The following is a 22,967-nucleotide window of genomic DNA, read 5'->3' as shown; positions in this document are numbered from 1 at the left end:
TCCAGAACAAAAGCCGGCTTTACTTTTATTTATTTTTTAACTACTCATTTTAAAAGAGGTCATTTTAAATATTTGGTACAGATCAGCGAATTATTATTATTATTTTTACAGCAGGGGTTTAGTATTGTATCAGATGGCTTACATAAAAAATAAATGTTTACTCATGTTATTTCCATATAATAAATAACTGCCAGAATGTAACCACGTTTATCACAGAGCACAGTACCTGGCATCAACTGAAATACGTTTCTGCGCTCGATTGCCTGGTGCAACTGAACCAAACAAGAGGACCAGAAGCCGGGTTTGTACTGCAGGTATGAGAGCGTTCCATAAGTTCCAATACACCAGACACGCTCAGTAAAGTGTAGAAAAGTCTTTCAATCCAAAACAATTATGCATCGGACCCAGGTCTGCCTGGCATCAATTGATTTGTCCTGAACACTTAAAAGAGCCTGTCAATGAGTATGAGTCCTGCATTACTCCCAGTCCCTGCACGCTCTCGTCCTGATTGGCGACGATACGCTCTGAATGCTAATGCTAAATCGCATTTGTAAGCTAGTAGCGAGCTAGCACACACATCCTCCCGGCACAGGCATCCAGCTGCCACTTCTTTTCATTTGGGCCTGCTAGCCGAGCGGCGCAGCCAGTACACGGGAGGACTACGCCACACTTCCTGTGCAGCCGGTGCGTGACGAACGCGGGCGCCTGATTGGGCGCGGGAGTCGCCGGCTGATCGGAACCCTGCCTGCGCGACGCTGCGGCCAATCGCACATCACGCCACAAGACCCAGATCCATTACTCCTGAGAAATGTAATCTGTCACTTTCCCACACCCCGCGCGTGAAGCGTTATGGCCGCTGACAGAGGAGTATATTGTGGCAAAAAGAAATTTACTCCGTTCCGCCGTTAACACGGAAAAGGAGTGCACCTATTCTTGCAGTAGAGCAAGTCAGAAAATCAAAGGCTCGGAGCTGCGATCAGCAGCCCTGAACTGCTGCTTTTCCACCCTCCCTTTACCTGTTCAGCGCGTGTGAAGCCCGTCTGGCCAATCGTAGCACTAATTACCCAGGAGAAAGGAAAACCAGGGCTCCTGATCCCTGGCTTAGAGAATTAAACTATTAACAGCAGGAGAAAATAATAATAATGATATGGCATTGCATTTGATTGAGAATATTGATTTTAAATACGACCGCAATTAAAATGAGCGTATTTTAATGGTCTCTGGCTGCTGAAGGTGTATGTGAAAGCCAGCTGTTTTAGTGCTAAGTGATGATTTCAGAATGCATTATGGGAGTAATACTTCAGTTTAGCCCCACGGGGAGCGCTACGTCTAAAAATAGGAATTTGACTGACGGCAATGACAGCCCATTTTATGCAAGTCAAAGCCACTTTTTATCAATTATTAAACTGCTCCATGTTATATGAAAGACAAAAGGCAATGCGGAATTCTGAAAACTAGGTCAGAGTGGTTGTGTACTATACAACACCGGGTTTATTGATTGATAAACTGGCAAAAACTACGACATAGTCAAACGAAAAAGGATTCTACTGACAGATAACATGGTTCATAGAGGACTTAGACACATGACTAACTATTCACTTGACAAAGAAGCTACTCCTTGCAGTCATCTACAACACTGAAAGCATCTTACCTTAAAATCATATTCCCACTTTCCTACATACTAAACACGAAGAAAAGGAGGGTTCAATGAATCAACAATGATTTTTTTTTTCTACATAGCATCCACAATCAGATATACGCACATCCATTGTACATTGTATTTTGCGCTTGTTTGGTATTGACGTCAGCTCAATGCTTTCCATGAAACCATATTTGCAGTTATATCCAAGCAGCCTAAACATGCAAAAACATTTCACAGAATAATGCTTAGCAAGTTATCACAAACGTTTCTCAATGTTTTTGAGTTGCATTACACAACTGTGAATGATGACGTAATACAGATTATAAATCTACGTCTGTTCTCCAGCTCCCCCTGGTGGCAGAAGCCCGCATTGCAGGCTTTACCACACGGAGCTGAGATGAACCTTGGGCAGGGAGTCAGCCGAACAGTGAGGGTGCGGATGGGAGAAAGGGCGTTACTCGTACCTCTGCGTCGTACTCGAACATCTGGTTCCCCTTCAGGTGGTGACACTTCAGCATGATCACGGGCCCGTTGAGACGGGACACGTCCAGACACAAGTCGTCCGTGCGGATCTCCTTATCGGCCGTGTAGGAGAACACCTGCGCGTAAACGTGGATCAGACTCATCGTGTGCCATCTCTCCAGCAGAGGAACCAGGCAGTTTGTGACAGTGATGGAGCGCTTCCCCGCCACGTCTACTGTCTGTTCTGGGCTCCCAGAGGGCTGAGAAGCTTCCCACAGGCGGTGGAAACCCTGCCCATCTTCTGACACTGCACTCTGGCTCCACACACTCTTTCTCTTCTGTTAATTTACGTTTGCACTAGTAATGTTACAGGTACGACTGTGTAAGGATAGATTTAACTGTGTAGTGGTATTTACTTTTTGCTTCGAAAACAAATTGTCCTTTTGTTTGGCCAAATTTGGCCTTCATGATACACTTCCGTATTCCTGAGAGAAACACTGTCAATGTCTTCCGCTGTAACAGTGACGGCACAGTAAAACAGCTCTGATCTACCACATTACAGAGTACATTTTATCCACTGCAAACTCATATAGACTCTGTTAGAGATGAATTAACACTTAAGATGTCGATTTACACCTGTGTAAACATGTAGCAAGGTGCTAAGTGAATGTAATACACTGCCATTTAATAAGCCCCGCTCCGTACCTGGTTCCCGCCCATTCCGTGGCAGTTGAAGAAGCCCACCTTCTCGTTCTCCTTCCTCCCCATGTTGTCCACACACTGATTGGTCTCCACATTTCTGATCTGCAGTTAACAGAGAACAGCTGCAAACCAGACCATTCAAACTGAGCAGACTGCAGAGATCAACATTATGGGAAACGACGCAGCACTGATCTTACTTTCACCGTATTTCCTGATCTGTTCTTTAAAGACAAGCTGAAATCAAAATGTACTTTTCCGTCAATTTAGTAAATTTTTCATAACCAAACACATCTTAAAGTATATATTCCAAGCTTGTGTATTTAGACACTAAAGTTAGTCTCCATTCATTTCCGTGAAAATTTGATTTGACTAGATTTGATATCATTGTGTACCAGTGGGTCTGTATGTCGATAAATATCTGTCAATGTTCTGTTCTGTCAATGATCCTCATTTGATGTACCCCTCCCCTACAGACCTGTTTAACTTGTATACATCATAACATGGAAGCTAGTGCTACTCTAACCGTTTCAGCTTGTCTTTAATGTAAGCCCGTGTTTTTCAGGTAACAAAACCAGGTGCGTCTTCTGTCCATGTTTCACACAGGAATCGATAATCAACGCGAACAAGGCTGCAAAATGACAACATTACACCACTTCCTATTCAATAAAGCTAGACAAGTAATGACAAACCGCTTCACTGGCCATGCTTAACCACCGAACATACGTAATTATAGCCGTTATTTAGCAATGCAAATGACCCCATAAATCAGGAAGTCTGCTTCTGCAAAAGATTCCTCTAAGTTTCACTAATTCATATTGATTTTTTGGAAATTAATGAGTCATCTAATACCCGGCTAATACACTTGTGGGAGTCCAGGCCAGGCGTGTTGTGCTGATTAAGGAGCTCTGGAGCTGGTCCTCGTGTCTCTGGCAGTAAGAGGAAGGAGCTGTGTGTTGCGGAGAGACTCGCACAGGCAGACGGGGAGCAGGAGAGCGCAGAGCCGCAGTGTAACAGACAGCTCGTACTGCAGTGTATTCCAGGCGGGGGAAAAGCTGGCGCTCTGCTGCGGAGCCGAGCCCGGGATTAGGGCCCGGTCCCCCGCCACCCGCCCCCCCCCCCCCTCCCGGAACGCTGCCTCGCGTTCCCGCCGCACGGCGACTTCATCCCGCGTCATTCCCAGACCGCCGCACGCCACAGCGCGCATACTGTGCGATCCATCAAAACACGAGCGCCTCGCGCTTGCTAATTATCAGCGCAGCCCCTAAACACACAGGCCTGATTCAGGTTTAACCCCTAATCTCTCCGACGGGCCAGGCGACTGGCGCCGAATCGATCCCGCCGCTGGCAATATCGCAGTCGGATTAGTCCTCAGCTGATGGATTTTGTTTGGAAGGGTTTGTGTACTCTCAGAAATATAGGTACGAATAGTGCCAAAAAACATGCGAATGCTTGTTTCTGATGCAGTAACCGTAGCCGGCAATATATAATTAGTTTGTACCTCTTTTGTTTGGATAACTCATTTGTACACAAAGGAAACAGTACTGTACTTTCAGGGTATATACTTGATCCTTGAAGAACAAAAATGCATCTCTGCTGTGACTTTATTTCTGAGAATGTGTTTTAAAAAGCTGGACACACACACACACACACACACACACACAGGAGAAGCTGAAAGACATCATACTTCACCAAGCGAGAAGTATCTCCGGGGGATCTGGGAGTCGGGGTAAATGTTCTCCAGGTACCAGGAGAAGGGCCTGCACTGGAGAGCCTCCCGCAGGGCTTTCCGTGAAGAAACGTCCCCGTAGTCCACCTTTACCACACCTGCAGGAGAGAGCGGACCCTTTTCACACCGGCTGCCTGGTTTTCAAACAGATTTTAAAATCCCCATTAAAACGCAAACACTGGTTCACAAGTCCAAAGCTTCTGACCCATTATTCCACCTCTTACTACAGCTTCATGCCTCTGTGTTCATTATTCCAAAGAGAAACACAGCTTCCTATGCCAAGACATGTCCCTCATTCCAATTCAGAACCAAAACATACCACTTTTCATAGCAGCCACTCCTAGACATTATCTTAATGAGCCCAATTAGAGGTCAAAATGAAGTACAACATACCCAGTGCTGCACACGCGTGTGCGTGTGCGGAGATACATATGTGTGGCTGCAGCACTTCTCTGGCACTACCGCGAAGCAGAACACAGTTCTCCCAAATCAGCCTCCATGCATGTGGTTAACACAGGCAACTAGCAGCGATTAGCCATTTTCCACACTGCATGGTGAATCTCATGTTCTTAATGCTATCCTGGCTCTTCAATACAGATGCTAGCAGAAGTAACAATGTCTCTGCAGACTAAGCAAACAGAGCACAGATCTTGCTTTCATGTTTATTCAGTCTACAGTACCACCACCACAGAAGATAGAGGATCTGACTGCAGTACTATGACCATTCACCAGGGGGATCCTCTATCTCAAAAAACTGCATCTATTAGTGACAGACCCTTTGTGTGTACGGTAAATCAAGTGTCTATACAACTACTGTAACTGCATCCATTTTTCTTTTGAGACAATTGCAAATTTTCAAGCACACGTTAACAACAAGCTGAAACAGAAGTGAGAGCAACACTAGCTTCCGTGATATGACATATAGACAAGAGACATGGATCTTTCAGGGGAGTCAATTTGACCGACGACAAACGAGGAGGGGGACGTCAAATGAGGATGCGCACCACTGTCTGAAAAGGATCTTGATTGGAGGGGAAAGGAAAATGTATAGACATCTGATCGACATACACCGGTACACGATGATGTAAAATCTCGTAAATCTAGTTTCCCAGGAAGTGGATGGAAATATTTTTTTTGTAGTTAAGAAGAATGGACTAAATTGAGCATAAAGAGAATTTTGATTTCAGCTTGTCTTTAACAAATGAGGTTCAGAAGTCACCGGCAGTTAAAGAAAAAAAAACATGTTAATCAAACTGCGACAAGAGGCACAAGGGATCGTTTCATATTTAAGCTGGCTTAAGCAGAGATGAGTTACACAAGGTCACTCATGCACGATAATGACTGATTGGGCAAATTCTGACAATCTGATTGCGTAAATTCCTCTGATCCTTGGCATCTAAGCAGACTTTGCCCATTAGTGTGATTATCACAGTCTGTGGTACTGTCAGTGACAATACCGAACGCTGATACTGCAAAATCCTGGATAAGCTCTGTGAATGCATCCCCCCCCCCCCAGTGACAGCTATGAGAGACTCAATTCTTACAGTTCTTTGCCGCTTCTCAGAAAATTATTCACTGCAGAAAACATCATCAATATTTAAAACCTCAGCGCTACCTTTCAAAACACCAGGAACCGAGCAAAAACATGTACTTGTTAGCGACTCGCCTTTAGGAATGGCTGAGGTTAGCACTTTCGCGAGGAGACCACACACGCGATGTCAATTATGCATATGAGACGAGCTTCCCTTCTGAGGTTCCGCTTTGCGGTCTGAAGTCGGACTCCTGCGGCAGCAGACAGCTCTACCGCGGGCAGTGATTACTGAGAGGGAAGTGCGAGCCGGCCACTGGCGGTTTGAAGCGCTGCAGAAGCTCCTTCCGGCCCTCGGCTGCCTGGAGACGGGTGATAGCTCACGCTTGCGGCGGGTTGTTTGGACTGGGGAGAGCGGCTTCAGAGAAGGCCAGATCTGACTGAGTGCCCCGTGCCCATTTACACAACCGGAGCAGCCTTTCAGCCTTCTGCTGAAACAGGCCAGAAGCACGGTGTCTCCACACCACCATCACACACTGACACACACAGACACACACAGACAGAGACAGAGACACACACACTGAGACATGCACATACACACAGAGACACACACACATACACATACACGCAGAGACACACACACATAAACATACACCCATACACACACACACACACACACACACACAGAAACAGATGCTCCACATCATGCACTGCCAGGCCGATGACCTCTTCGCACAAAAAGCCCAGGAACTCCAAAGTGAGCGTTCTCCTAGGAATACCTCGCATAACTAATTCTCCAGACCGGGCACGTTAGAGAGAAGTCCTGAAACAAGGCCTTGCATGCTAAACACGATGCTACACTGAGTGTCAGGGAACGCTCTGACACCAGTCTGCCTGCAGGTGGCAGATAAAGCTTCAAAGATCTTTAGGGCTGATGAGCTGTGAAGAAGACAAAAGAAATTCCTGCACCTTAAATGCATGTCAGAAAGTTATCATGCGTGAAAACCTGCACCGCGATGTGACACTGCATTATTCCAACATCCTGAAATGCACTCGGAACAATGATTCCATGAATAAAACACAGCTCCAGCTTCAACCTTCAACAGAACAAGAGTGTGAGGCACTTTCACCTCAGTAAGCTAAGTGTCTGCACTAATGGCACACAAATATCAGCAGAATTACAGCAAAGTGATTTAGAGGCTACTTGTCCGAAACTGTGAATTACAGCCAGGCGGATGAGCATATAAGCCACATGTTCATACTATCATGTAGCACGTAGCCTAATTCTAGAGCATCCCGGTATTTACCATTAAGATTCCACACACTATCATTGGAGGCTGGATATTAACCAGTGGGTGATCTAAGGTGGCTGCCAAATGACAGCACGACTGAAATGTTGTTGAACGCTGCCGTTTGTATTCCTTGCATGTACGAGGTAGGCAAATGGAGCAACCGGGCTATTTCACCCACACTGCAGACAGACACACTGTGTAGCATCAACTTGTGACTTCACAAGTTGAAGCGCACCCATGGAGAAATAATTATTTTCACATTTCCAAGACTACAGATATAGCAGTATGGCAATTATAGGGGCCAGTCATACGCAATGTGCCCCAATGAGCACAACCAGTACGATTAAAAAAATTTGTTTCCATAATTATCATGCTTCCATAATTATATACATAGAAAGTGTGAAGTTGTATTTTTTAAATTAGTTTCTCTCCTCCAGCCCTGCTTCGTATCATATGATCAGAGGGAAAGTAATACAGCCAGCCACGTAGTGCAGTCTGGAAGCTTTGTCTCTTTGGCTATTCGCTTGCCAGCTAATATGGCTGCCACACCAGCCACCATGTTGCAGTGGTCGAGTCGTGCGTACATTAAGGTGACAGCCTATCGCAGCTTAAAAGAGTCTACAGTGTACAGAAGTCATCATACATCAAGCCAATATCATATATACAATCATATACATGGTACAATTGGATATTTATTCCCATACCACCGCTTTTCTCACCACTGCTTGAAAGTTTTGGGGAGTCAATTCTATGTTTTTTTCAACTAGGAAATAACTAACCTTCATCGACTCTTCCTCACCGAGTCCAGTAGATATATTTAACCTCAAGTGATATGTAGACTGGATGAGCAGCATCTGGTTCTGATTACCCACCTTAATTGATGCAGAAGCAGTAATTGTACGCTTACTTCTTCACAGACAGCATCTTGCATGTTGGCTTATTTTCAGTTTGCGATATTTATCACACAAATCACATGATATCCTGTTAAATGTATCTACTGTTTGGACTTCTTGAGGACTAACAGGGTTAGTTACGTCCTAATCCAGGATGTTAAACTACAGAACAGAAAGAGTGTGTACTTTATTTTTCACATCATCGTAAAGGAATGGGCAAGCTATCAATGGCTATGTTTACCTGCACAGCAACACTCAAATTAGTGGGAATAATTTGCTTAAATGAGAGTGTATGGATTATTGTGTACACAACACATGGATGAAAATCGGATATTACTCCAATAGTCAGGCTTACATAATACTGTGTATACTTTCCAAAAGCCAAAAGAAACTGGAGTAAGATGTCTCACTCCAAAAAAATCGAAACACTGGGAAAAAATTGATAATCGATAATCATAATCAGGTTTTGACAACTCCAATTATGACCTTACACCAATAAAGAAAATCGTATAAAGGCATTTACGTGACCATTTCAATAAACACAGTATTGCCATAATCAGGGTAAGATCAGAGTATAAGTATGTAAACGTATTCAGGGTGGACTTTCATTTTCACACTGACAGGTTTGCCCACCAAGAACTGTTCAGACACTAGCCAACTCACTGTCTCCTCCAGAAAAGATCTGCCTTCTCCTGCCTGACCAGAGACGGGCTCTAGGGACGGCAAACACATCTCAGTCCAAAGCCCACGGGAGCGAGAGTTCTCCTGGCGCAGTCAGATAGCTATCGCTAGCAAAACACTGCCGATAACACTGAGGTCATATCTGGGGTTATTTTCCACGTGGAATAAATTTGCATTGGAGTTGATATCTCTTGGTTTTCGCTTCATCAAATATTTATCGGGCGTTTGAGCGGATTCTCCGAGCCCGGAGAGCCGTATAGCGTGTGGCGGAAGTGCGGGGGGAGGCGATACCTGGGGATATGATGTAGAAGAAGTCTTTGAAGTCGTCCATCCAGACCTCCGCCAGGCGCCTGTTGTTCTTGTTGATGACTTGGCCCGTGCCCCCGGGGAAGCTGTAGGGGGTGGCCTTCCGGAACACATGGCCCACGTGCGAACACGTGACGATCTCCAGAGAGCCTCCGCACTGCCAAATCTGGAGGGGACAACCCTCTCAATGCTCACAATCAGACCACCACGGTGAAGATCAGAGCAGCGTTAGTGTTCAAAAAAGTTAAATAAATAATTAATTCCACTACAGACACGGCAATAACCAAACAATAAGTCAATGCTAACAAGTATTTTAATCTTATAATGAGATTGACTTACAGTTTGGTTATTGCAGTGTATGTAGTGGAATTAATTATTGATTTAACTTTTTTGCTAAATTAGACAAAAATATTGCCAATGAGGTAAGACGTTTTGACTCATTTAAAGATTTGCCAATGAGGTCATTCTCTTTTCAAAAAATGTATCTTTTCAAGCAAACAATCACTTAAGCTAAGAGAATAATATAATATTTAAAAATCTTAAGAACTTATGAACATTGAATTTATAAGACTAAAATGCTTGTTTTTTGCAGTGTAGAGGCAGCAGTGGGACAGCCAAATGTATTGCACCACTGCTAGATTTTTTTTCAGCTATGCTTAGAGGCAAACAAAGGAGTAAAACTGTGGTATACTGCATATTATCTTGCAAAACATTTTTTTCCTTGACATTATGATCAGCGGAACATTACTCTTGTGCCACATTGCTCATATTTAAGTGTGAAACTTGCGAAGGTTTGTGCTCATTTACTTGTGTATTTTAAGTCAACTTGTAATATGTAACATCTTTGGTTATTATTAGCCGTTTCAGGGAGCGTTATGGGAGTCTGTTGATATATGTTAGTGAAGCATGGAACTTTCCTCTAAAAACCTCTGAATCCTGAATCCTCTGAAGCACAGACTGTGATAAGGAGGAAAGATGAACGATGAAGGGCTTACCCTGAAAGACATTTCAAGGTTCTCTCCACCCCAGATATCCATTCCAGGATCATACGTTCCAATTTCCTCAAAGTAGGCTCTGTCAATGGAGAACAGGCCTCCGGCCATGGTGGGGGTTCTGTGGAGAAGGAGAAAATCAGTCCAGCACAACACGATGGAACGGTAGCAATGCTTCACCTCAGCAAGGCGCTGCCAGTGATCTTACCCTGTATGAGAAACAACCTCAAAATCACACAGCTAGGTGCTCAACCTCAAATATCCAGTAGTTTTATAAAGGACATGAATAGGTTTCAGTTAATAATTTTGTTTATTTAAAAAAAACCTGTCACTCCTTTAACTGTACCCATTGTGACTGTAAACAAAAAAAACAATGCAATATGTGCTTCAATATGCACTGTGCATTACAATGACCCTTGCAGGAGTAATCACTTCCAAACTGATAAGCATGTAAATACCACTGATTACTCATGTCATGGTCATGTACTGTACACCGGCACGTCTACAACCACTGAAAGGAGAGCACTGCCGTGGCTGCTGGTCTGACTGAGCCCACAATTCCACACTCAGTAAACCATTTTTAGCTTCCTAAAGCTATGCAAATGATAAACTGCGGCATTCTGCGGATATTGGCGGTTTCATGAGGAGAAACCACGAGGATAAGCTTTTAGATTTATGCAGCGCTGAGCGATTGGTTTCTTCAGGTGCCGAACACAATCGCCTCGGAGAAGCAGTTGCCAATATGCGGCATTACCACCCCGCTGAACAAATGCAGATTCATGTCAGAAACACAAGCGTGCGAGCTATTCGCATCTAAGTGGTGTATTATTTAACATATGCCGAACACAGCGGAAGCCTCGCACGCACTACAACAGTAACAGTGTGAAATGTGTGTGCAATTTAGTGGTTTCATGCCTCTTCTGCGGAATCTGTTCCTCTCTTTTTCACATTCACATTCACTTCGTTAGGTACCTGCCTTCATTTGTATTATTCACCTGTTCAGCAGAAAGCCTTCCAGAGCAGCTAGCTAGACAGCTCACATTTAACACATAATTAGTCCTGCTTTCGAATGCAAGCATGGTACGCTCAAAGGATAGCAAGCTATTACACTCTGTATATGAGGCTATTTTATAAACACATCACACAACCTCCCAGGTATACCTCCCATGTATATGTCTTTGGAGATTTCAGGAAAAACCTACTCTGCAACAGATTGAGAGACATAGCCAGCCTCAGAAAAACAATACATCTTTTGTATTTTCTTCTGGTAAAATTCAGCATGCTGGGACACCCAGCAATGTACCAAATAAATGACTCTAATCTTGCTAGCACTGCTATTGTACTACTATAGCAAGCATCTGTCCAAGTCTATTACAGAAAAGCAGCAGCATATGCTCTGAATTTACCTCTTAATGAAACAAGCTTGTCTTCCTGTGGACAAGAAGCAGTAGGGGCTCTCACAAGAACACATTAATATGAGGAGTTTGAGTGTGCGCCAATGGAAGTTCAACACTCTGCTCATCCAATCCATTGGCTTCTTCAGCCATTTTGTGTGTTGGCGGCCATTTTGAAGACTGCCGAGAGGTCACTTGCCTGACTGGGAGCGTTCTGTCCCCTTTCCGTCGGTCCATCTCCCTCTGAGGCACGGGGTACCAGCGGAAGTTCAGCTTCCAGTTGAATCCGCCGTACGTCATGTCGGATCCGGCCATGTACTCGAACGTGTCGTCGCTGATGACGTCGATAATCGGGCACACCACAGACCTCCTGCGAGAGGGCGGAACCGTAAGGCTGGTGGAAGTACTAGTGCGCCAAAAAGGTTCTTTACCTGAATTATCATATACTGACCATTTATAGTTATAGTTCTTAATATGGACGTGCCTTCAGGCCCCTTAAATAAGCTCTTAAATGTCAAAATGTGGCCAACAGAACCTATGGCTATTCCCTCTTGGTGAATAAATCATTTGCACAGGAAACAACTTTTTTCCAAGAACAGAAATGAAAATGGCTCAGTTCTGGCTACACAGTTTAACATTTCACATTATTCTTCCATTTATTAGGGGCTCATTTCCATACAGAAGTACTTTATTTTGGATTACTAACCCCAGGGGTCTATGAAATAAAATACATGTTAACACAGGAAGTACAGTACAGAACAGACAGCTTAATCCACTTTAGTCTATATCGTATTCCCACAAACACCATACAAAAGTAAATGTGCTGATAGAACGCCATGTTCACCAAGTTAGCTAATTAAATACGATTATATTTCAACATTAATATTTAAAGCAGTCCTCAAAGACCTCTGTCCCAGATTTACATCTCTGTCTGACACAGAAGCCAAATTGTTAAATTCGCATTAAATCTGATACTTTCCTTGAACTTCCCAAAACAGATTTCTTCTTTTCCCCAGACACTGGAAAGCCACCGGCATAATTTCACCACTTTTTAAAATCGTCATCACCATGCAATAACCGCCTGGGGTTCCTTCATGTTATCCATTCGTCTGGTAGTGCTGTCACACTTCACAGTTGGTCATAAAAGCAACAAGATCAGAGCAAGTTTCTCACAGACAGCAATTCAGTGATTTTGCAGCTCTAACTTTTGATGATTACAGGTCCTACCTTCCACATATCAAAGAAGAAAACAATGCAGCTCACTGTTGCTATACCATATCTACCAGCCACAGACAGAAACTTCAGTTCTGAGCTGAGCACTGAACCAGAAATTGCTTTCTTTCTGCCAGTCATTTTGCTACTGTGTCCAAAACACTGAAGCTCTTGTCAGACATTAGAAAAGCAGTGAAGTAAAAACCCTGCTGAAAAAAAAACAGCTCAAGCTGGGTTTTGAAACAGCTGGCAGCTGGTTGACCAGTTCAGACGAGCCCCCAGCTCGACATGGTTTAGCTGGGTGACCAGTTCAGTTCCCAGCTCAACATGGTTTAGCTGGGTGACCAGTTCAGTTCCCAGCTCGACATGGTTTAGCTGGGTGACCAGTTCAGTTCCCAGCTCGACATGGTTTAGCTGGGTGACCAGTTCAGTTCCCAGCTCGACATGGTTTAGCTGGGTGACCAGTTCAGTTCCCAGCTCGACATAGTTTAACTGGGTGACCAGTTCAGTTCCCAGCTTGATTCCCAGGTTTGACCAGCTCAAGCTATGTTTTTGAAACAGTTGGAAACAAGCTGGTCAATCAGCTCATACCCAGCAAGACCAGTTTATGACCAGCATGGCCATGGTGGTTGACCATACCCTCTTAGACCATCTTATGACCAGATTTACCAGGTCACTTTTTAAGCTGCTCAAGCTGGCGCAGCTGGATTTTACAGCAGGGAGCTCACTGTCACTGTACTTTATCTACCAGCCACAGAAACTACAGTTCTGAACTGAACCATAAATTCTGAAATTGCTTTCTTTCCGCCAGTCATTTTGGTACTTTAACCAAAACACTGAAGTTCAGTGAAAACCTGAGCGAGCGCTCACCGTTCCTCTTTGATCCGAGACAGCAGGGGCTCCAGCCAGCCGGCCGTGCATTCGCAGTGGGCATCCAGGAAGGTGATGACCTGCCCCCGCGTGGCCGCCGCTCCCCGGAGCCGCGCCCGTATTAGCCCGGAGCGCTGCTCCATCCTCAGGATCCGCACCGGCACCTCCAGGGTCCGCACGTAGCTCTCCAGCTTCTCCTTCAGGAAGTCTGCCCACAGTGAACAGCCAGCTGCAGATTACTGGGGTGGAGACGCTAATGGCTTGGATTCATGGAGCGGGTTACGGGAGAGTGGATGCCCGGCAAGCAGCAGCTGCCAGGGTTAAATCCCTATTGAGATCTCGGGTGTTGGGCTCCATTGGTGGGGTGGGGTGATGTCATCTGGGGGGGGTGTTCAGTGTAGGGGTGGGTGTTGGGTGTGGGGGGAATCACGGTGAGCTACGTCAGTGTTTTGCGATACGGTATCTCTGCCACAATGTCCACCCCCGATGCCGAAAGAGCTGCCAGCATTCAAAGCATTAGTCACATTCATTACTTTTTGCTTGACATTCTGCTACGCAACTCTTACTTCCCAAAATATCATATCATAAACTGTCAGCGCAGTAGGATTACTGCAGCTAAAAATGTAGGCACAAGCTGCTAGACTGCGATGCGGACAGCCTGTTTGGGAGAGAGACAGACTGAAAACGTTGGGGTTCGAGTCAGTCCTGGGTCAAATTCATAATTATTTTGGATTCAACTACTTTTCTGTGCTCTTGCCTAGTGCAAGTGAGCCAACCAAGAGGACCAGAAGGCTGGGTTTGCACTTTTCGATAGCGTTTCATAAGTTCCAATAATCAAGACAATCTCAGTAAAGTGCAGAAAAGTTTTAATCCAAAACAATGACGTATTTGGTCTGTGGTTGGGGTTGCCTGTGGCATAACCTTGGAATAATAAGGTTCTATCTGCATTCTGAGTAGTTTTTGAGTAGTTTTTAAATCGGCATTCTGAGTAGATATTTATCTTCAAAGCTTTTACTAACATAGCAAAACTGAAATGCAGGACAGTTTTTCATAGATCTTAAAAAGAACTGTACAATATCGAGGGGTAGGTGCGCAAGGGGCCAAAATTAGTATTATATATTTAAAAAAGCTCTAAATCTATCTCATGACAAAATAAAGGATGTGCCATCCTTAAGTACATTGAAATAAAGGGTAAAAACCTAAAGACACATCCAAAAACCTTGCTTCATTCAAACATTTGTTTTGGCTCTAAAATTCAGAAAATGGCAATTGTGAGCAGCAAACCCTCAACATCAAAATCCTATCAAATTCCCTATAAACAAAATATTTGTGACTATCACTCATTTCCGCCAAACAATGTCAGTTAGAAGCGTATCATTTTGAGGCCTTGCTGGTCTGAGTGCTGAAGTGGTAAAAACAAATTTTAAAAACAATTATAAAAAAGTGCACTTACGATGACTGTCTTTTTGTTTAGAACGTGTATTTTCCTAGTTATGGATTTGATGCTTTAACTTGTGGAAGAACCTATGCACTTGTAAGTGGCTTTGGATTAAAAGCGGCTGCAAAATGACTGAAATGTAAATGTGATGTAAATGTGATGTAAATGTAAATGTGATGTCATTGTAAATGTGATGTCATTGTAAATGTGATGTAAATGGTACCTCTCTCGCTGGCGTCGTCCACCAGCAGGATCTCCAGCAGCAGGTGGCGGGGCGAGCGGTTGATGACGCTGTGGACCGTGCGTAGCAGGGTGCTCCAGGCCTCGTTGTGGAACACGATGACGATGCTGGTGTTGGGCAGGTCGTCCGGGTACACCTTCGTCTTGCAGCTAAGCAAAAGACAAGAACCACAGCAAACCAGGGGGCTACTTCATCAATGCTGGCAGAGTTTAGAGCAGGGAGGCCTGGAGGTCCCGGACGTTCGAGAACTACTGGTTTTCCACCTTCCCTAAAGAAGACGATCCGGCCAATTAGTAGCATTACTAGTTCAGCTATTTACCTGGGAGAAAAGAAAACTAGGAGCGGATTTGGATTTGAAGTCCAGATTTTATGATTGCCAGTTTAGGGTAAAGAAGAAATAGAGAGAGCCTTTACTTGAGGATGGGAATTTTGTTGTCATGACTCGGGACTGGCGAAGATGCTGACGATCCCGTGCCATGGGGATTGGTTTGCCTGGTGACTTCGGCTCCCCTTCTCTGTGAGTTCCTTTAACCCTTTGAAGAGTAGGATTTTGGAATGTTTTTTTGTTTTTTTTTGGTGTTCTAGAACACTGCTTTCAATTACCAGCAGGGATTGTTACATCAGCATTAGAATGTTCAATTTAAGAACATTCTAAACACATATTTGTGATCTTACACCTTAAATGGTTAATAAATCGTAGTTCTTCCTCAATTATTTTATTCAACTTGGAAGCCAATATCCTGGTTCTACCACAATACACAATATATGAATACAGAGCAATTAATTTGGTTATTCGGCAGGAGTCAACCCTAACTGTGGGATAGCTATGTGACTGAATTATCAAAGGACTAATTCTGTTAATTGAGTCACATAGTTTTTGGCTTTTGATAATTCAGTCACATACTGAATCAGCGTGGTCTGGCAGGGGGGGAGCATGCTGGCAGAAGAAGTCGTAGAGCAGAGGACAGTAATGAGGGCATTGTCTTATCTCAGTGGAATGCTTTTACCTCCCCCATGGAGATACTAGGGGGAAAGGGGAGTGTGTGGGAGCAAGGCTGCCGTTAAATAACGTATGAGCGCATGCGCTAACGTGCTAACAATGAAGACTGAGGGTCCGCCGGGGACGTGCGAGGTGACAGTGGAGTTCCGCCCCTCCTCCCAGCAGACAGTGACAGAATGGGGACGGGACAGAGTCCATGCGTCGAAACGTCTCCTTTATGTCGCGTGCGCTAGTCGTGTCTACCGCAGAGAGCTCCCTTCCTCTCACACCACGCTGCTCATTCGCTTAGCAAATGTCGTCATTCAGAGCCCCATATTTAACGTTGCTTTGCTCTGCGATACAGTGGCAGTGAGCTGTTTGAGAATAAATTCTGCAAGCGCCTGGTTAAAAGCCCAGCTCCACAATTCTCTCAGACAGCGGAGGTACATTTTTGCTCTTCAAAGATCAAATTTCCCAAATGTACCCTGAAAATACAGTAATGTGTTTTGGGGTACAAATGCAAAAAAGGTACAAATTAATGATATACTTAATGATATACAGTATTGCTGGCTGGGGGTACAATGTACAATAGGGTAGATGGTACCGCCCCAGCAGAAGCATTTGTACCTTTTTTGGCACTTTTCAGAAGTTTATTTCTGAGAGTGAACCATTAGATGAAAGGGTGCATAGGCTTCCACTTGCTGCATGCATTTCCTCTGTTTAGTATCCTCCGAAAATGATCTGAAGGAGTCCGCTACCTTTTGGTGGGAAATAAATCACTTCTCTGGCTTTTCTCATGGTAATTGGGAACAATCTCCTTTTTTTTCTGACTTCATTCTAGGAGTGCCACAGAAGGATTTGCTATTTTGCAACTCTGAGTTAAAGGTTTGTAACGAGGCATATCTTTTCTATGTACAAAAGCTTTTGAGGCAGTGGTGGTTAGAGATCTATACACAGGAATAAAACATGTATTCATCTTGAGAGCTGTGCTGCTTGGGCACATAGTTAAGAGCCCTGCAGAACTCTAAAATAGATGGCAGAAATGAGAGAAGAAAATGCATCTCTAAATCAGCAGTACACAGTGAATGCTGCAGTATTGCCAAAGAGCGACTCTCTCTCTTGTCATTATGCAGTTCAAATTGCTCCATGGTACCTGCAAACAGAAACTCTCACCTATTCAGCTATCGGAGCTAATGCACAGCACGCTCGGAGTGCTTGAGATCATCTATCTGACAAGATCTATCATTTGGGATGTGAAAAAGCTTTTATTGGTAAGCCTTTCAACTCACCGCACGTTACTTTAACATTGAATTTAGTCTGTATCATCCATTTAAATGCAGTGAAAAATGGCCCAATCGCCTTCAATTCCATTCAATTACATCTTGGAGGAATGGAGGAATGGAGTTTCTTCTGCAGTGTACAAACAAGCACTGTGTATGTATCATCACTGCTGTAAAAATATATCATCAAACAAATCAACTATTGGGAAAATGTTGCTTCAACAGGTTTAATGAATGTTAATAAATCACTGAATAAATTCTCAAGCAATAGTTTGCATATTCACAGCCTCTCGCCATTGGGCAAAACAGATAAGACCACAGAACACATATCCCTGCTGTGAATTCATCATAGCCTGTTAGTTTCAAAACATCAAATTCAGTGTTGTCATCTAAACTGAACCAGTCAAAAAGGGGGTACATATTACACTAATGGCAACTAGCCTTGCACCATGAACACTGCCTCCCCATCAGTTAATGGGTCACTTCCCACACTTTGAGAACTGATGAAGACCAATGTTTCAGAGAGAGAGACTTCTCCTGTGACTTCTGGGGTTAGTAATGCAATGCTCCTCCCCCGGTACTGCTGTGTCTGGTTTGGCGGTTTGGCGGTTTGGACCTACTGACCCGTCGAGCCGCACGTCAGGCAGACTCCTGTTGAGCGCTATCAGATCGCTCGCCATGAGGTTGAACTGGTTGATCTTGAAGAGCTCCTTCATCTTCTCCTGGTTGTCCTTCGGGATGAGCACGGCCTTCCCCATCTCCCCTGGGCCTTCAACGCCCCGCGATATGACCGCTGGAACAAAGTAAAGCACGGTGTTATACTCAAACAGTGTTCTCACAGGTCCCTGCTACAATATACAACCTCTAAGAGGACAGGCTACAGCAGCAGAAGACTTCATAATAAAATGGTTACTATTCTTGAACCTCTTAAGGGGTTAATATCATAATATCATATTAATGTCTTAAGGAGAAAAAAACGGTTAAATATTCTGTTTGAAATCTTTCGTCAAATAAAAAACATTTGATCACAAAAACATATCCTGGGCTGATCAATCATTTCATACAGGGTGGTAGAGAATCAATTAATTTCAAAATCACACAACCAGGTAAGCACTTGTGTTCCTCTAGATTTTCCATGACCAGTTTTTCTGTGTTCACAAGCAAGCAAGCCCCAGAAGCACACATGATGCAATCCGCGCATGACATGTCTTATATCGCTTACCTTGCCAATAGAGCTACACAAGGGAAGCCTAACACGGAAGCTAACGCAACAAGCACAGCTGCTAACAGCACAGTAAATGGATTAAGTATTACTCATTTTGCTCTTATGCAATGGTTTGAAATGTAGTAATGATTCTAGAATTGCTCTGTTGGTTATTTCGTATTATTAACAGTATTTTGATCAAATATGAGGCTTCAAAGAGTTTGTTGTAGCCGATAGGGGGTCAATGCAGCCTCCATTCTAGTTCCGATACTGTTGTATCAGGGATCAGAAATCAAATTTAAAAATGAACTGTTAAGAAATGACACTGTTGAGCATAAGCCAGCCAGTAGCAGAGGCCATGTTATTACCATCGTTATTACCCAACAGGTCAAATTTAAGAGCTGTAAAGGACAGCGTATTCGCTATATTCAGCCCATGTTTTTCTTATTTTAGAAAGAGATATGAGTTGGTAATAATCCCTAATGCCCACTTCTACACTGCTGCATATGAAGGGAGCACGATGTTCACCTCCTTCACTCACAGTAGCCACACAATCATGTGCTAAAAAATCACTACTGCTGAAGAGGTTCTGAAACCCCCGATACAGGCAGAAATGAAACACTATCAATACATGATATTATGTTGTTTCATCTTAGCAAGTGGTTTATTCCTGGAGCACTTGTACTGCATTTGAAATGCTAGTATACCTGACTTTTTTTCCACCCCAAATCAAAGTATGTTTTCATGTTCGTTTTACAAAAGTGCAAGACGGTTTGTCAGATCAAAGCAAAGCAGTGTCATTTGCCTCACACTGGGGGATGTCTTTATTGGCTTGTGTTGCTTCTGTTTTCTCTATGCAATTAGATAAACCAGTCATGTGTCACAACACAAATTCCCTCCTGACATCTACCTGCTGTCTCGAAGGATGACAACGGTCGGCTTAAGGCCTACCCAAACATATTCACAGCACCCACAATGGAATACAAATGCAGATACAAATAACAATGTCCTAGGCAGGCTAGGCTTCATCCAAGGGGTAAACCCAATTCTGTACAAAAAAGGCTATTTCTTTTTACCTATAGTAGGAATTCACCGTTTACTTCAGAGAGACCTGCTCTATGGTACCTAGCTCCTGGGAGAGTCTACTACTCATTTAAGCCCCGCTCCATAGTGACTACGCCCATAGGGAGGTAAAGTGGAAATGGCATGAATGGCATTTCCGGTATATTGCTAAATGCTATGTTAGCGCATTTCATCATAGACAACAACAGCAAAAACGTCTATAAGCAAATTAAGCATTAAAGGTACAATAGGAAATTTTCTAATGGTCAAGAGAGGAATTGCCCCAACAAACATACTCAAACCACAACACTGTTTATCCCACCCCTTCGTTGCGAATGCGCTGACATAGAAACGCCATTGGCTGTGGCAATTAGAACCAATTTTCAACCAATGAGTTTGAATTATTGTACGGCTATACAATGATTTTGTACAGAGTGCTAATATGCCTATCTTGAATTCAAGAACTATAAACACAGGCAGAGGGTGAGTCAACATGTCAGTAAGCATTTTTAAATGATGAGGAAGGGATTTATAATGATCTTGTAACAATGTTTTAACACAAAAATCTTACCTATTGTAAGATTTTGCAACCATGAAAATGGATGTCTTTTGGTTTCCTAAATTGAAAAATAATTATGAAATTATAAAAAAGTTGATTGCAAAAAAAAATGATGAAAGGGAAAGCATTACGGGAGATGGATTTTTTATCTTGATGATCTAAAAAACAAAACAGGACTTAAGAATTTAAATCCCATCGTATTCAGCATATAGCAATATATTTAAACCATGACACACATATTTTGAACCCAGTCCTCAACCCAACGTAGTGCTTATATTCAGCTTTCAATCAAATGGTTACCAATGAAGATTTTCATTTCCAGAATGATTGCTACTTGAAGACTGACGAAATGAAAGGACCAGTTCCCAATGCTATCTGATCTGAGAGGTGTACAGTATCTATGAGATACAGTAGTTTAATGTGCGTGTAATATTATTTTGCAGAAGCAGGATATTGTTAAGGGCTGGCTCCAGCTACGGAGCTGTACAGCCGCGGGGTCTCTCTGGCCATTAGGCCAGCCTACCGTTTGTCTCCAGAGATCTTCCATACACTCATAGCAAAATCAATTTCCATGCTACTTAGAGTGTGCCATTTTCTGCCGAGGAACGGCAGGAGGTGCATTTATCAGGGTGACACATCAAAGGACAGTGAGAAAACTGATGCTATCGCTGCTGTATGTGAGCAATACAACTGTTAACCCTTAGCTGTGACATACTCAGAGCTCTATACTATCACAAATAATGTAAATATAACTGTCATTATTATTTGCTTTAAACCAAGAGCAGAGCTTGGTTTTATAACATTAAAATGGTTCGATTTGCATTATTTCTGATACTTTGAAATGAAATTTTTTTCTACAAGGATTTTATTGGAACAAGACAACAGTTCCAGAAATACCCCAACACACCACTTTGAGAGCAGAGACATTAGGCTGCTTGATGTGTGTTAAACGGACAATGTAACCAATGTAACAAATGTGTCTTTGCTTCAGCCACATCTCACAGAGCTTTCACTGTATGCACAATACCAGAAATTTGTGAAAGGGATTCCTTTGGCAAGAAATTGTATCTAGAATTGATAACATATTGATAATTAACAGCCACAGCGAGTACGAACAAAGATGTAGCAATATTCATATATTCATTTTCATGGTATTAATATTAATAGTTAAGGTATTGTATAATTTCTGATTAACAGCCACTTTCGCCCACAGTGACATATACAGCTTTTTAGTTACCATCATCCATTTAAAAAGCTTAAATATTGCTGAAAATATTTGGTGGTTCACCAAACAGTTCACTTCCACAAGCATCCTACTTCACACAGGCCCAATTTCAAGACTGTACTGTAATTGGACAGTGATGTTTCCTACACTGAAATAAGGACTGGAATAAAGACTTTATACACTGCAGTTAAGACGCACATACAACAGTGCTGTCTGTCAAATCTTCACAAAATAGTAAAACTGGTTCTGTAATGTCAGTCTTGCATTGCAAAACACAGCAATCTGAGGAATTGATAGCTTGTATTTGAGTGTGTTGCAAGGAATTGGCAATTTTAAGCATATCAATGTCTGCAATTATTAGATATGACAAGGCTCTGGCATAGTGGTATGCAATAAATTGTGGGTGATGTTAAATTACTGCCCCAAAATGTCTGGAAATTCAGGACAGGAAACAACAGATATACAGAGCGATAACTTCCTGTCATCAAAATAAATGAAACCATTTTTTCTCTCTTGACTGAACTGTCTCAGGTCCAATCAATCAAACTGTATCTAATATACTCTGCAGCACAGTTAATGGTGAAATTGCCATTCGCAGAGTGCTTTAGTTATAACAGATCTACCATGATGTGGATGGAAAGCAGCAATTATATCATGAAAACAAAGAGCAATAAATACATTAAGAAGCTATATAAAATACAGAGGTGTAAATTGAGCTATGTTGGTTTATAAACATGTATATGTCGTAATGCAACGATAAGTGATCCAATATTTAAGAAAAGTGAAAGGTGGCAGATTTCAGGGGCCATTTTAAAGGAATGCAGTGAAATGACAGGGTTGAGAACAGCACAAATGACTCTCTAAAACATGAAAAATAAGGCAGTAAACCTTACATTCGCGTCGAGGTTAAAAGATAAATGATACGAAAAAGGAAATACGAGTGTACAGTAAATTCCAGGCCGTGATTTGTTTGAGCCACGGAGAACAAAACAAGCTTTCATCAACCTGCGGAAACCCCCATGACACTGCTGTGCCAGGTAACTCCAATCAGAACTACAGCTCCGCACTCCTTCATTATTAACACCGGGCCATTTTGTTCAGGGCCATTAATATCCAGGGTGTATTTTCCCCATGTTCGTACTGCAGAAATCCAATACACTCAGTGAATAATACATGGACAAACAATGGGAGCAAGATCGTTTTGGTCGTCTTTGAAATGTATTACCCATAATAAACTTTGTCTTGACATGAACAGTCTGACCTTTCCTGGATCATAAAA

At 43.0% G+C, this 22,967-nt stretch overlaps 1 protein-coding gene across 2 annotated transcripts in view; it reads right to left on the bottom strand.

Moving 5' to 3' along the window:
* galnt13 (UDP-N-acetyl-alpha-D-galactosamine:polypeptide N-acetylgalactosaminyltransferase 13) overlaps positions 1-22,967 on the bottom strand; it is a 39,074-nt gene that overhangs the window by 4,550 nt on the left and 11,557 nt on the right. For both annotated transcript variants that reach the window (XM_061226538.1, XM_061226537.1), the window contains 9 exons: positions 18,263-18,431; positions 15,362-15,528; positions 13,701-13,908; positions 11,818-11,988; positions 10,228-10,345; positions 9,218-9,398; positions 4,491-4,630; positions 2,810-2,908; positions 2,107-2,241 (listed from right to left, as the gene is read on the bottom strand). In XM_061226538.1, coding sequence (XP_061082522.1) covers positions 2,107-2,241; positions 2,810-2,908; positions 4,491-4,630; positions 9,218-9,398; positions 10,228-10,345; positions 11,818-11,988; positions 13,701-13,908; positions 15,362-15,528; positions 18,263-18,431 — 1,388 coding nt within the window. The remainder of the gene's footprint in view (positions 1-2,106; positions 2,242-2,809; positions 2,909-4,490; positions 4,631-9,217; positions 9,399-10,227; positions 10,346-11,817; positions 11,989-13,700; positions 13,909-15,361; positions 15,529-18,262; positions 18,432-22,967) is intronic.

The sequence above is a fragment of the Conger conger genome, chromosome 17 (genome assembly GCF_963514075.1).
Source record: "Conger conger chromosome 17, fConCon1.1, whole genome shotgun sequence".
In the NCBI taxonomy this organism is placed as follows: Eukaryota; Metazoa; Chordata; class Actinopteri; order Anguilliformes; family Congridae; genus Conger; species Conger conger.
This window is presented reverse-complemented; position numbering and strand designations above follow the sequence as displayed.